The sequence below is a fragment of the Falco cherrug genome, chromosome 8, assembly GCF_023634085.1.
Source record: "Falco cherrug isolate bFalChe1 chromosome 8, bFalChe1.pri, whole genome shotgun sequence".
NCBI lineage: Eukaryota > Metazoa > Chordata > Aves > Falconiformes > Falconidae > Falco > Falco cherrug.
In genome coordinates this window covers 21786382-21801939 of record NC_073704.1, presented here as the reverse complement: position 1 = coordinate 21801939, position 15558 = coordinate 21786382, and the positions used below count along the sequence as shown (strand labels likewise).

Here is a 15558-nt window from a genome sequence, read left to right as displayed (position 1 = left end):
GCACTCCTGGAAGCACTGTGGGGGCTCTGCTGCAATGCAACAACCAAGCACTAAATTCTAGCACTTAAAAGGCTTTCCAGTGCATGACAATTGTCTAGAAGTTATCTCTCTTCTCATTGTGGGTTCTGCAAGTTTTGTTTCAAGTTTCTATTGTATTCTATTATACTGATTAAACAATACCTTGTACAGAATTGTAAATACAATTATAAACTATAATTTGTCAGAAATTCTCTAGTTCTGAAACCAGTGCATTTGAAAAGAATGAAAATAAAATACTTTGCAATTTCAGAACAAAAATCATAAACTGTGACCAATTTTGCAGCTGGGTCTGGACGGGTTAGAGTAATATAGCTATATCCATTCTACAAATGACATGCAAAGAGATTAAATGAAACACACAAGGTGACCAAAATCAGTGATGGCTGAGAATAAAAGCCAGATATCCTGACTTACCAACATCTATTATATCAGTTAGCTCATCCCTGCATGTTTCTAATACAGTAACATGTTTACATTCTAAAGAAAAGCTTCCTTTGTGTTCATTTTTAGTTTGACAAATTATTCTACCTGCATCACACTCTGTGCTGCTGCCTTCTATGAATCGAGTCCCTTGAGGACAAGTGCAGGTGTATCCTCCTGGTCTCAGCAAGCAGAGGTGGCTGCAGACATCTTTACAAGGATTAGGCACTGGGAAAAAAGAAGTGATAAAGGCAGTTGAAGAAGAGTGCAGCATATTCCTGAGGTAAGGCAGGGAAATTTCATAGTCAGTAGAGTATTATCACACACCAAAAATCTAAACAAGTTTAGATCCATTTGTAAAAACAACAGATGTTCAAATACCACATTTATATCAAAACCTTCTCTCTCATCTTTTTTTACATTCTTACGGGAGAGACCATGGCTGTTGGAAGACAGTGTAGCACCAAGAAGAAACTAAACATCTCCAAGCAACATGGAGCTTTCTGATTATGAAAGCTAAAATACCTTTTAAGAGGGGTATGTTGGATGCTCCTCTGGACATCTTCCCCTGTGAGCACTGTGGACATGTCATAGCTGAAATAAACCCCTTGGAGGCAGTATTAAATGGCCAGCGCTTTGTATGTTACCAGGATTAATTCATATTGTGACTGCCACCTCTATGACAACTCCATCGTGGAGGGGAAGATGAGAAAGGACAGGGTCATAACTTAGTTCTAAGAGACTCTAAAGAGCAGTGCGTGGTATTCCACAGCTGATTTAACTTTGGATGTACAGAAAATACTTGCCAGCCTCTATTCCAATTTTGTGTTTTCAGAAATTAATATTATCACATACTGATAGATACATTATCAGAATATTATTAATCTCTTTGAAGACATCAAAACCAACTTTGATATCCTAGCAAGGAATAGCTCACTAAAGGATGCTAATTACCTACCTGATTGATTGTATCTGTGCTGGTGATAGATGCGCACTTGAGTAAGCCATGGATTTACAGTCAGCACTTTCACTTTTTCTCCATTTCCAAATTTATCTTTCTTCCAGACTTCTCCTCGTTCTTTAGCTATCCAATATAAATGGCCTTCAAAGACATCGAGGCTGTATGGACTGCTTACTTCTCAAAGAACCAAACAATAGACTGTCAGCAAGCAAATCTCTAGCAGGATTGATAAAACTGCTGTCCTTCTTCAGGTTAAATATACCATTTAATCCTTTCATTTTAAGACATTTGCAGCTATATATATATATACACACAACCCCATGTGCCTCAACACTTCATGTCACTGTACCTGCAGACTGATCGATAATATACATAAAAAAGCAAGAATCCAGTTTTCCACATTGTCCCCTATTTGGGTCATGGAAATCTAGTTACCAGGCATCATGAACTCTGAACCTGGTGTGCCATTTTTCCCTGTATAAAGGAGGATAAAACACTAACAAGACTCACCCTTTGAAAAGCTCCCAGATCTAGCCCCACTTGTGAAGCCCAAGTGCTTGTTAGCATACATCTTGAGTACCATTATATTAATTGCACAAGTTCTTACCTCCATGTAATACTATGGTTCTGTCTGTCCCATCAGGTCTCATGGATTCAATAATATTTTCTTTAGAATCACTCCAATAGATCCTGTCATTGTTCAAATAATCAATAGAAAGACCTGTTGGCCAGCCAAGGTCTTCAGAGACCAGAGTTTGTCTTTGTTGTCCATCCATCCAGGCACATTCAATCTTTGGCTGCCTTCCCCAGTCAGTCCAATACATGAGCCTGAAAGGACAGACCCAGAATTTAATATGGTTCAGAATTTGGACACCATGATTATCCTTTGGTGTTTCATAGAAAAGGTCAGTTGTGGAACATAAAGCTCTTCAGCAACCTGTTCTGCGGATGTGATCAGGGAAAGTCACAGACAGTTCACTGAACAGGCTTGTTTCAAGTACAGAAGATAAATACCAAAATAATAATGTTTTCATCTTGTGTCCTGATTTGGGGACAGAGTGGTTTTAATGACAGTTTGTCATTCTTAGTGGAAGAAAAATGACTGTGAACACTGAACATCCATCAGTTACAACAAAGCTGCAGAGCCCATGTGACTTCAGGAGCCATGCTGCTTTACTCCAGCTGAGAAGCACATATTGAGGTATCTGGTGATCCACCATATAATACAAGATGTAGCAAGCACCGCTGTTGAACGTACCAGTGCATTTACATTGTTTTCCACTGTGAAGGAGGCTGTGTCTGTATCGCTTGGAGGTTCTAATGAGACATTCACATCTATTTCCCTATTTCAGTACTAACAGGGAAATTCAGTGAGCACACAATACTGTAGAAAGGATATTTTTATTTGACCTACCTGGTGGTGTCACCAACACAAGCACCCATATGAAATCTACTCCTAAAATACTTTCCCATGTACACAAATTTCCTAACATTAGTAAAGGGAAACTCCAGAAAGCATTCTCTTAGTCTTTCCTGTAAAACTAATCATTGTTTTGATTTTTTGGTATTGAATAGCATTGAAAACAATTCTGGGAAGTCCTGTAGCACTTACCCACGTTTTGGATTGACAGCAATAGCTGCTGGTTGATCCAGTAGAGAAAAGATAAGCCACTTTCTGTACCGTCCATCTAATTTTGCCACCTCTATGCGATTAGTCCCTGAATCAGTCCAGTAAAGATGTCTGCATTACATAAAACACAAAACATTCCAGAAGTAAATAGTTTATACTTGGGAGAGGAATAACAAATTTTTTTATTTTTTTTTAAGAAAAGCTATATCAAACCCAAACAAAATTAATATAATGAAGCTGCATTGATTACATATGAACTTTTTCAGTCTGGAATATACAGACCCTAAATATAGGTGAGTTTAGCAAATGTGATCTATGGGCTCACTAGTTTTCTTCTCTGACAAAGTTTCTGCAGCTGCCTCTGTTCCCTGTCAAATAATCATCATTAAAAGGTTACTGAGAACTGTCACTGTTACTTCTAAGCACCAGAGGCAGCTAATAAGCATCTTTAAAGATTCCATTTTCCAGGAGACTATGAGGTTCATTACAAACAAAAATTCATTTAGCCTTTAATTTATACAGCAGCTCTACAGGTATCCATCTTACTAGTCCTCTAGACTAGCTCCTCTCTAGACTTCTGTCTTCTAACAGAGATGTTAATGGATAAACCACATCAGATGCAAATGCTTTTAGTCCTTACAAACAGGGCAGTCTACTCTTCCTTGAGTTTTGCTTATCTTTCTCATCACGGCTCTGTTTTTGACCTTAGATAATAAATGTATTCATTATTATGCACCCACTAATCACACAGTGCCTTCTCATGGAATAAATTATCTCGTAATTGGCTTGGGAACTTGAGAAAATACTGTAATTCCTATTTTGCATATGGGTGGAAGGACTAAGTGTCCCAAACCCTGTATATCAGTTTTTATATAATGTGCAGACACTTAAATATGTTTTTTTAAAAAATATGTTTCAACATTGTTCTGGAATCAGTATAATACTATGTTTGACATGCTAAAGATGCTAGCCTCACCAGGATGCTGGTCATATGTATCTGTTTTCATTGCTCTCATGACCATATAAATTTGTGAATAGAAATTCATACACTTTCTCCTGCCCTCAGAGGTTTTTGGTTTTCCGGGTGGCCTGCAGTTCACAAAGCAAACAGCAAAACAGCTTGAAGGCTAAAGGCTAGTAGCCCAGGCCTTAATATATCTACCTCCTATTTAAAAACTGCTGGAAGGAAAGATACGATTTTCCACTTCTTTTTTTTTTTTTTTTCCATCATGACTAGCACAATTTTTCAGGCTAGTGAATCACTTCAGCCAGCCAGACTGACTTATCCTGCTGCAGAAATTAGGGTGATGTACTGCATGAGCAACTTCATAACTATTTCATAGCTCACCTAACATAGCATACCTAACACAAAGAGTCCAGATAATGAAAGCTACATATCAGGCCGCAAACTGGAATAAGTCTTTTCCCAGTCTTTGCCTACTCATACAATAGGTTTTTGAATCATTAGGGGAAAAAATAAATAAATCTGTTGCCACAAATACATTCAGAAAAAAGTGCTACCTATCCACAACCCAGGTCTTAAGCACCTTCAATCCTATTTTGATTGGGGACATAAAAGGTAAAGTATTCATTCACTTAGTTGATAACCACATGACAGAGGGGAAGCAGATAGCTAAAATTCCTTCTTTTATTTTTCAGCTTTTCAGAAACTTCATGCTTTACTATGATCTTAGCATCCTTGTTCTTCACCCTATTGACTGCATCACCAGGAACATCCAAAATCTGTCAACAGCATTCAGACAGTTGATCCATCTCTATAAACTCTGTCCGTTCAGCTTCAGACAGAATTCTGACTACATTTAATCACATCTACCTACAAACATAAGGATTCCCTCAAGATTATACCAAATGAACTACAGCTATGCCTGTTCACCACACTCTTTAACAGTTACACTGTAAACAAGAAATGACACCATCAACATCTAACTTCCAAAAATTATGCCCAACTTTCTCCCAGCTTTTCTCCAAGGTAGGAAAAGTAAGCAGTGATCTCATGATTTCTAGGATTAAGTTTAAAAATTGCCATGTTTTTGACTTAAAGAAACCCACAGCCAACACGAGGGAGAAAAAAGTCTTGAGAGACAATTACAAAAATGTTACAATTTTCTGAGAAAACACTTCATTCATCAGATTTCACAGCTGCTTCTGCTTTGCGATTAGCTCATACAGCCCAAGGCTGGTTAAGAAAGGAGCAAAGAAAAAAGACAAATTCCATTATGGACTGGGGAGGTCTCCTTCCAACAGCAGAGAAAGCTTGTTCCCTGGAGCTTACCCTGAGTCCTTGAAGAAGAATCCATCTGACATGACGGCCAGTGTACTATCACTTTACTGATGTACAACTGATCTGCTAGTTGTGATTAATGCAAGTTTCCTCAGAGAATATGTGATGCAGTCAGCAACATATATTTGACCTATTAACCTGCTGTCTGGGCAAATAGAGCTTACTACATTCTCCTGAAGTACCTTGAAACTAGATACCTTCAGAGACAGTTCATAAGGAAGGAAAAAATGGGTTTTGCACTGCCTGATCAGACCCTTGACATAAGCAAGGTACAGCTTATGTCTTTTCATAGCTTTTCAGTGTACTTACCTTCCAACCCAGTCAACAGCTAACCCATCAGGATTAACTATGTACTTGAGATTCAAGTCAACTTCCTTTGTAGGATTGTTCCTACTGCTGTCAAATGTGGGCAGATAAGCACGTTTGATGGCTCCAAACTCAGAACCCTGTCCCAGAATGCTGAAGTACACAATACCTTCCAAAAAGATGACAAAGATAATTTTTAACATCTAGTTATTCCATATTTTGGGGAAATTTTCATCTTTCTGAGGCTTTTATGTGAAGACACCAGACCCATTTATTTATGAACAACACAGAGCTGTCTGTCCAATTAAATTATATTGTGTTAATGTGTAAGTTTTTAAGCCATTCATCATAGGCAAGATGCACATCTAAAATCATCTTGATCTAGACCATCAAGAAATATGTATCACATTTTTCAAGAGTAGAGGATCTTATCTCTAGAAGGCTTTGCATATGATTTTGAGAGTAATTTAGACTCTCATGACCTACGGAGCAAATATGGCCCCAAATAGTGGCCCTGCAAAAAAGGCAAAAAGCAGAGAAACTGATAAAGGGGCAAAGATATAAACTAATACAGGGATCTACTCGCCAATCCTGCTTAGTGTAAGGATTAGCTCTTGCAAGACTTAAGCCAGGTTTGGGGCCTGGCAGAGGCAGAAAAAAAGGAAGCAGTTCATTTACAGCAGTCCTCTACTACTGCATAATCCTAAAGAGCCAGAATTCCACTGCTGAATTCACAAGAGGAAAAACAGTATGAAACCTAGCTAAACTAAATTAAAGCATTGAGGAACCACACTGGTACTGAAGAATGAGTAAAGGGGAGGGACACATTCAACCAATACCTGGCCAGTCAATCTTATTTGATTTTCTTTTTCATTTCCAGCATAAATTAAGTACCTATACTGGCAGCAATGCATCCTTTTAAACCAACCATTCCATGGTTGAGTATTAATGTTCTACACATACTCACTCAGGCCTATCCCTTCAGGGTCCCAGTCATAATCCAGAGCTTGGATGCGCTCCTGGTTATCAATATAGTCAGAGTACTGTTCTGATGAAATATTGTATCTTCGAATCCGCACATTATCTGGCAGCAGCAACAATGGAGGATTACCTGGGAAATGATCGTGAATTTTATTTTCATGTGTATTTCATTTTCAAAGAAACAGATGAAAGTCACTTCTAATCAAAAATAAATTGGGGTTTTCACAAGTTCTGTCTGCATAAGAAGCAGAAAGATCACAGGGTCACTTCTACAACTTCAGAGCTATTCAAACTTCTTGGCTTTCCAAAATTAATTTAAAACTCTGGAAATACTTACCACTGAGGACAGTATTATCCTTTTCACCATAGATTTTGTGCAGTAAGGAGATTTTGCACATTAAGGGATAATGCATTAAAAAATTTTAAACATTACAGTGTTGGCATATCACCACCTTACATCTCAAAAACAGAATGCTGCTATACACTTTGTGGTTCAGCTCCCCCTTCACAGTACAGGAAACAATTCTGAAAGTACAAATAAATTGCTTGCACTTTGAGCCACAACCTATCTGAGTTCTTCTACCTGAAAGTCTTTAAATTCTAATGTCGTCATATACAGATGAATGTTCTCCTACCCACAGCTTAATTTGGATTTAGCCTCAATACTCTAACAACTTGACTGTAGGGAGTATCAGTCCCACGTGCCAAATTTTGCTGGTGAGAAAATTTAATTGTTCAGCCCTTTTGCCAAGAACAAAGTCCAGTTGAGAGTCATGGACTTAAACCCCAGGCCTTCTCCCAGAGAAGAAATTATCCTATGTTAATCACATCTTCACAGACACAATGAGAAATGACAAGGCATTCAGCTGGGAAAGGAAAATCTCATTTACCAGTGCCTTTTCCAACTAATAATACTCAGTTTCCTGTGAAGTGTTCAATTGAACACAATCCCTTTCCCTCTAAGTCATGCCTAGCTGTGGGAGAGTAAGGCAAGTGACTATTCTCTAATGAACATACAATTCAGTGTAGAAATTGACAGCATTTCCAATATATATGCTATTAGAGGGAAAAGGGGACTTAATATTCTGTGTGTTCTGAAAATGCCTACTAATCAGGCCTGCAGCAGACAGGCAAAGGAAGCGCTCATTTATAAGTGCTTTAAGCCTGTCCTATAAGGAGCAGCAGAGTTCTGAGCATACATAGAACTTTGAGCACAACAAATTTCATGATGTTATCAGCTACAGTCATGTTATCTTCTGTCATTTAGCCTTTAAAACTTTAGGTGTCTACATGCTTCCTGAATAAAGCCTATGAAGAAGGGTTTCAAAGAACTAGACTTCTGACACAGGCACATAAAAAGGCAGCCAGGTAGAAACTCAGGTGCAAATGCCCTCTTGTATTTCCAGTCTCATGCTCAACGGTAAATATTTGCTGAGTTAGGTCCCTTGACCAGAAACCTGAAGACATAATTTTCTTTTATCACTTCTCATATTACAAATGATTTTCAGGTTTCAAAACCTCTAGCAGCACACAGTTTTGTTCACAGGCATTCTGTTTTGAAGATTTTACTATCTGACTAGGCACACCATATTTCTACCATGTATCTCTTAAAGCTGTTAAAGTGTAAGTACTTTTCTAAATACAATGTTGTCTTTTATCTAATACTGCTGCATTGTCACTTTTTTCTGTTTTCTTCAACTCTTTATTATTACTATTCTATTACTATTGTTTTCTGAATCAACTCTCTACTAATCAATGACTGTTCACGTACTGTAGGCACTGCACTAAGGTATGATAACAAGCTAATGACTGACATTGGCCAAAAGTCCCATTTGTGTGCATCAGTCCATGAACAATCAGTGTCGATCTGTCATCAAACTGCCTTTGATTTGTACCAGTTTAATGCAACTTTCTTCTGATGCATTATTTTGTCGAGAAAACCTAAACTTCAGGAACAGGCAACATTAATTTCCTCCTGATGACAACCACAGGATAAGCAGGTTTTTGTTTGCGGAGCCCTTGAAGAGAAAGGCAGGCAGGTATCCAAATCAAGATAATATTTTTAATGTTTACAATTGGAAGCAGAGATGAGCACTTCTGTTCTTGATTATGGAATGGGCAGAATACACAGATAATAATACGTTACAGAATAATGTTTGGTTTTCATTATCCCCTTCCTAAAAGAAGAGAGGATTATATTCATTAAGTTGCTATACTCCACTTGCTCTTTACAGGTAGCAATCAATCTTGCTATCAGTTAACATACCATTAGCTGCACACTGTTTCCCTTGTTGATCACCCACAGACCTGAAGCCATCTGCACAGAAACATTCATAGCTTCCTTTGGAATTCTTGCAGTCCTGGGTGCATGTCCCAAAGATCTCACACTCATTAATATCTAGGCATAAGTAGAGAAAAAATTATTAGAACTTAATCTCTTTCTTCTGCATGCTGGTCACCTTTACTCCATGAAGTGGTAAGTTTGTCCCTTCCCCACATACTCTAGAAGATCAGTGACCTAATAAGTCACATCAGCATCTGTTACCTAACAGAACTCCTCATCACTCATCTGCTGTCTAACATAACTAACTACAGATGGCTAATAACTGCATTGCTCCTGCTTATCAGATTGCTTTTCAGAGAGACATTGTTGATCATGTATTTTCATGTCAAATCACCAAGACGAAAGATGAGGCACAACTACAGTGAGATGCAGAAGCAAAGTCTTCTTGAAATGCTGAAGCAAAGATACCGAGTCCTCAGAAACAATATCAGCAGCAAGGAAAGGAAAAGGTGGTCTTGGATCATCCTTAATAAAACTACACATATTGTCTAACAAGAGCTGGGAGCAACAAAGTGTTGTCATCAAAACATACTGAAATGGTACCTGTGAAGGTACTATAAAGCACAACCACAAACAATGGCCTTTGGGTAGACTCTGCACCATAGTTTATCTGCATATAACCGGGATAAAAATATGGTACAATGAACCTTTACTGTAGGTCTGCTTTGGAGCAGGACAGAAGGACACTATAACCTTCAGTAAGTTTTCTTTCAGTAAGGAGAGAAAAAAAAAAACAACAGGAAATTTCTGTCCCTCAGATTGCAAGGATATGACAACGCTTATCTACAGTAAAGCAAAAACATAAACCCACAGCCACCAAAAGTTTAAAATAAGTCCAAACTGTGGAGCCAGTTCTTTGTGGAGTGAGGCCTGCATGTTAGAAAACATGATTCAGCAGCAGAACTTTTTAGGAAGCATCTGCTAAATGTATAAAAACTGTTCTAGAATGCAAAATGGGTTATCACATTGAAACGTTTAAGTAACAGGTTACTGAACGCTTATCAGTGAGAAGATGATTAGAAGATCGAAAATACCATCACAGGAGTTTCGGTTAGTTTCACTGGCCTTGTACCCTGGTCTACAGGAACAGATAAAGCCTCCTTCATTCAGGTTGGTACAGTTATGTTCACAGATATTTTCTGCACAAGTTCGCTCTGTTCCAGGATCTGGGGGTGGGGGGAAGAAAGAAAGTAAATTATACAATTATAATATAAAAATGAAGTGATAAAGGTGTCATAATTTTGATCATTATTATGATTTTAAATGGTTTTCAGGTAGACAAGATCAGTTTTCTTTCATTTTTTTCTAACTGAAACTCAATTAATGTGAACATGTATTCTCTAAGGCATAACTAACTACATGTCAACACAGCTGCCAGTTAAGTTCAGTCTCTAGACAGGGTCATGATAAAAGCCATAACCATCAAAGCTCACCTTCCTTAAGAGAAATGGCATTCTACATAACCACCAATCACCAGCAACTGCAGAAACTAAGGCATTTGACTAAATCCTACCTTTGCCAGCCCACCTCTTTCTTACCCAGAGCTTTTTTTATCAGTAAACAAAAAGTGTTCTCAATCGCTATCATACATAACACAGGCCCTACATTATCTATAGCTGGAAATTGAGAGAAGATGACAGCTTGTTCATGCTGTACCTAATCTAAAAGCTAATGAAGTCAATACAGGTCATTGCAGAGAATGCACTGCCCTTTAAAACATGTCCATAATTGAAAAGGCAAGCCACGAATAATAGATACTCTGTAACAGACAATGTAAGTACATACAGAATTCTACCAATTCTGACATACTCTACATATACACAAAATACTTTTAAATTCAACTCTGTTATAAAAGTAGAAAATATGAATAATACATGTTTATTGACAGAGCATAAGAAAAAGGTATAGATGTACGGAACAGACATTATATTAAAGCTGATTATTTCCTTTACACATACATATCCAGTGCTGATTAAATTAAGTTTAAACAGCTCAATTTCATATACCTGTAGAAGCATAAACTTATTGTACATACACACACACACACACACAAATATTCTGTTTTCTTTATAACACGGGTATTTGATGTTGGGAAAGCAACAAATGTTACCACCTGATCTGCATTCACATCTATCTCCAAAGAATAGAACACTGACTGCCAGAAGGTGTCTGTTTTGCACTGTTACATATCCCTTTTATACTTTTACATTTTTGTCAAGTCATTGCATTAGGTTATATTACCTAAAGACCATTGGGACAGTAGGTGAAACAGAGAAACCAGCTGCTTTAAAATGGACTGCACTATAGGCTTCCCAGTTATCTGCATTTTGCATGCTGGATTGTAAATCACCAGTGCATCATTTGGCACACTTTCACTTGAAGCTATCAAAGCCTGACGAATTGAAGTTGCAAGTACATGTTCATATTGTCACTCTGCAGCTGTCTACATATTGATACAAAAAGTTAGGATTTTTTTTTTCAGATTCCATGAGAATGTTCTCTCTTGCCTCAAAGTTCAAGCCAAAGCTTTTGCATCTAACAGGATGCTAGTAAGTTTATGATGCATAGTTAATAAAAGTTGCACAGAGGATCTTAGAGGGTTGGACTGGCTATCCTTATGGAATTCCATGGTCATGTCTGTAAGCAGGAAAAGAGAAGCATCTCACAGTACTTAAGAGCACTAAGCAACCTACACCAGTTGAGTCTGACTATGAATACTTCATAGGTTGGCCTATTGCAATTATAATGTAAATGTCCAGATGTTCTTGCCTCCATAATGTAACCCATTTCAAAACAAGATCAAAACCATGATGAAACCCTTTTCTGTGATGTGCACTCTAAGCCTAAAAAGGACTGTTCAGAGCACTGAATTTCATAGAATCTTTTAGGTTGGAAAAGATCTTTAAGATCATTGAATCCTACCATAAAACTAACATTGCCAAATCCCACTAAACCACGTCCTTATGTGTCACATCTACACATCTTTTAAATACCCCAAAAGAAGGAAAACAGAAAATATTGTCATGTCTAACTGGATGATCCTAGCACAGGCTAATTAAAAAATCAATACTTATTAGTATGCTATTCAAGAAGAAACATTTCAGACATTTTTATTTCAATAGCATTATACTTTTGTATTCTATTAATATTACTTACTGCAGCCCATTTCATCAAAATGGTCTCCACAGTCGTCATAATTGTCACAAACATAATGTAGAGGAATGCAATTTCCATTACTGCACTTGAATTCTTCAGTTGTACAAGGTCTTGGGGTTGGTTCTCTACCTACAGTTGAGAAGAGATCCACCCCTCTGTCACAGTTTCAGCTACACAGTAGCAACACACAGCATTATTCTACACTGTTAATGAGGAAGCTGATGCAATCTGGTAAAATAACAACTAGAGTGACTTTGGAAGTCCGTAGTAAATCTAGAACTATAAGTGAGGCCTCATGACTTCTAGTCACATTCCCGTGAACTGAAAGAAGCCCCTCCATTTTATGAAGAGAGAAGGTAAATTATTCTTGTTAATAGTTGATTGAACTTTCTTTTTAATAGTCCAAATCTATTACTATCCTTTAATGATATACTTCATACATCTACTGCAGACTTCAAGAGACTATCAGGATATTAGTAAACTACCAGCTTTAAGAATATTGTACAATAAAGCTAGTAAATAATATTATTAAGCAACAAAAAGGTATTATTAAACTCAATAATAGAAAAATCAACATAGTCAATGAGAACTACATAAGATATCTGAGAGCAAAAACATACTGAATATTAAAAGAGCTTTCGCAGGATTTGGGCCTAAATATCAACACTGTTACTATGTGCATAACAGTGTCAAAAATACAAACTACCCGTTTCTCCATTTTAAAAGTCCCAGCTATTCATCTCATCCTCATTTTATGATACAGTCAAACTCTTTCTTCTTTCCTATTTTAAGTGGAGTTCATAATAAGTTGACATAAGTTAGCTGCTGCTCCTCATAAAATACAATATTATTTTGAAAATCATGCTCTGTACTTTTCAGACAAAGGTTTGCTGACTTTTGCTACTTGTATGGAGAGCTGTAAATATGTAGTACCAATAATCATGGTTCAAATTATTTCATACTGAGCTCTAGTTTTCACAATTCATGTTTCATTCTGACATTTCTATAGTCCTTTGGCATAATTAAACATTAAGCACATCACAGTTACTGAATTTGCTGCTCAGTTTGGTGTAAACATACAGTGTTCCTCTTTCTCATCACTTCCATCTCCACAGTCATCCTCCTGGTTGCACAGCTCATGACTATATATACAGCGGTTGTTTTCACATCGGAAACGGAATGGAGAATCACAAGCAATGTCCACTGAAATCACAGAGACCAAGACAGTTACACTTTGATACCTCATGCCATTGAGTTGCAAATTATCCCTATCGCTTTTATCTGGTAACATTTATCTGGTTTCCCATATTTTAAAAAGTGTGGAAGCATTCAGACCCAAAAGAATATTTTCCTCACATTTTGGTGATCTATGTTAGGATATTAGACATTTTTTGTCAGAAGACAGTGCATCATCTTTGGCCAAAGGCATATCCTATGACTACATTTAACACTGAGGTTTCTAGATTTGTTTATGAAGTAAACTGACTGAAAAACCATCATGCTATTTAAGTGGCTCTATAGTGCACAACTGACAAAAATTTAAGTAGTACTTCAAACAATTCATTTTTGGAGCTGAAGTCAGGACTCCTCAACCATATTTACAAAGATGTTCTGACTATACTGATAACCTTAAAAGCTCAGCACCTTGGAGAATATGTTTATCTGTATTAACCTTTAATTGCAAACTGATGCTCTGATTTTAGATAACCAACTTGAAAATGTGGAATAGTGTCCTTCTCTCTTTGATATGTTTCTCCCTACTTTTACAACTACATATACAAACATCTGCAAAGCAGTGAGAAACATACTGTAGGAGGATGAAGTGAACTTGCATATGAAGCAAAATTCTCAGCATTCATCCTGAATTGTCTGTGAGAATCTCCAGTGAAAATAAAATATTTAAAATTTATTTTCTGATTGTTTTCTATATTGTAATAAGATATTTTATTATGCATATTGTTCATTTTAATATAATTTTTCTCTCTTACAGCAAAGGTGAAGTTCTTCATCAGAGTCATCTCCACAGTCATTGTCACCATCACATTTCCAGTATGGCTGGATACAGACATGGTTTTTACATTCAAACAGCATGGGCGGACAGTATGTACCATTAGGATACCGTGTTGCTGAAGAAAAGTAAAGGATTACGACATTTTCATTTACAATGGAAATTGTAGGCTTTCCTGAAAATTATTCAGCCCTACCCTACATTATTTTTTCAATACCCTTCTCTCCATAGTAGGAGATAAAGTATGAGGCACTGCAAAGATCTCCAACAACAACAGACTGCAAGGTCTGAGGACTTCTTGGTAGCTCTAACCTAATTAAGTCAGGTTTGAATGAATAATAAAACAACATAAGTTACTCCTAGAAACTTCTGAAAATAAAATGTCATTAATTTAACAACTACTACTTGAATCTGTTACTGAAAAATCTAGTTTCAGTAATAAAGGCAAATAATGTCATAGGCACCAAATGTGAATAGCTGAAAAAGTATCTAAGATAACTAATTACAAAAGGACTCACATTGGTATAGTAAAAAAATACTCCCCTAAAAACTGTGGAAAAAACTGAACTAGAACAAAGAGAAACCAAAAATATGACTCTTATAACCTACATAAATGAACTATATCATTGCCCTTTCAATGGCTTCTCATACACTTTTTCCTCCAAGAATAGCCAAATGTTATGTAACCCGAGTTCTGAGAGATTAACTGTTGCAAGGCACATTCCAGGATGTGGCTACTGTCAGAAGAATTATGGTCCTACTGTTCAGATTCCCCTTCATACTTAAAGCACAGCTTTTAAAATTAAGTACATTGGAAGGCATACAGAACTGCCCTGATACCAACTTGAAGAGACAGTAATTCTCCTGTGTACTGAAACCTGAAATCATTTGAATGTATAAGTCAGAACCAATGCTTCAATATCACCTAAAAAGCCAATGTCAGTCAGCACAGAGAGCACAGAGGTGCTATTTTCATTCCAACCGGGAACAATACTTTCTGGGTAACAGCTGGAGCTGCAGCTTCACATAAACTATAGTGTACAGGCATGTTTTCACAGTAAATCAATACACAGAAGGAAGACAGAAACAGAAAAGTATCTTATTTTCTTGGCTTCACTGATGCTTTAGGAAACTATACACACCTTTGAGCATTATAAAAAACAATCCCATTACAGAACCTTGTTAGAATACACTACAGTTGAAATAGTGGATATTGCAGTGTCCATTGGATAGTAAAAAAAATTTAATTCAGTCACACGTGTATCTTTTCCTGGACCTTGTAAACACAAATTTCCTGGCATTAGGAATGTGTTTACAATCAGTGTAAGAGATGGCGACTCACAGTTTTATTAAAAAGTAGATTCAGAATATTATACTTATCCTGAATTTTTACTGATATCACCAAGTATTG

General features: G+C 37.0%; 1 protein-coding gene across 4 annotated transcripts in view; it reads right to left on the bottom strand.

Annotated features, from left to right (window-relative positions):
* Positions 1–15558, bottom strand: part of LRP2 (LDL receptor related protein 2) — a 128036-nt gene that overhangs the window by 10109 nt on the left and 102369 nt on the right. For 2 of the 4 annotated variants that reach the window (XM_027810692.2, XM_027810694.2), the window contains 11 exons: positions 14128–14265; positions 13220–13342; positions 12140–12268; positions 10018–10149; positions 8906–9037; positions 6626–6769; positions 5662–5827; positions 3033–3161; positions 2028–2248; positions 1418–1597; positions 568–687 (listed from right to left, as the gene is read on the bottom strand). In XM_027810692.2, the coding sequence (XP_027666493.1) occupies positions 568–687; positions 1418–1597; positions 2028–2248; positions 3033–3161; positions 5662–5827; positions 6626–6769; positions 8906–9037; positions 10018–10149; positions 12140–12268; positions 13220–13342; positions 14128–14265 (1614 nt within the window). The remainder of the gene's footprint in view (positions 1–567; positions 688–1417; positions 1598–2027; positions 2249–3032; positions 3162–5661; positions 5828–6625; positions 6770–8905; positions 9038–10017; positions 10150–12139; positions 12269–13219; positions 13343–14127; positions 14266–15558) is intronic. The other 2 variants (XM_055718826.1, XM_027810695.2) reach the window with 1 other exon arrangement.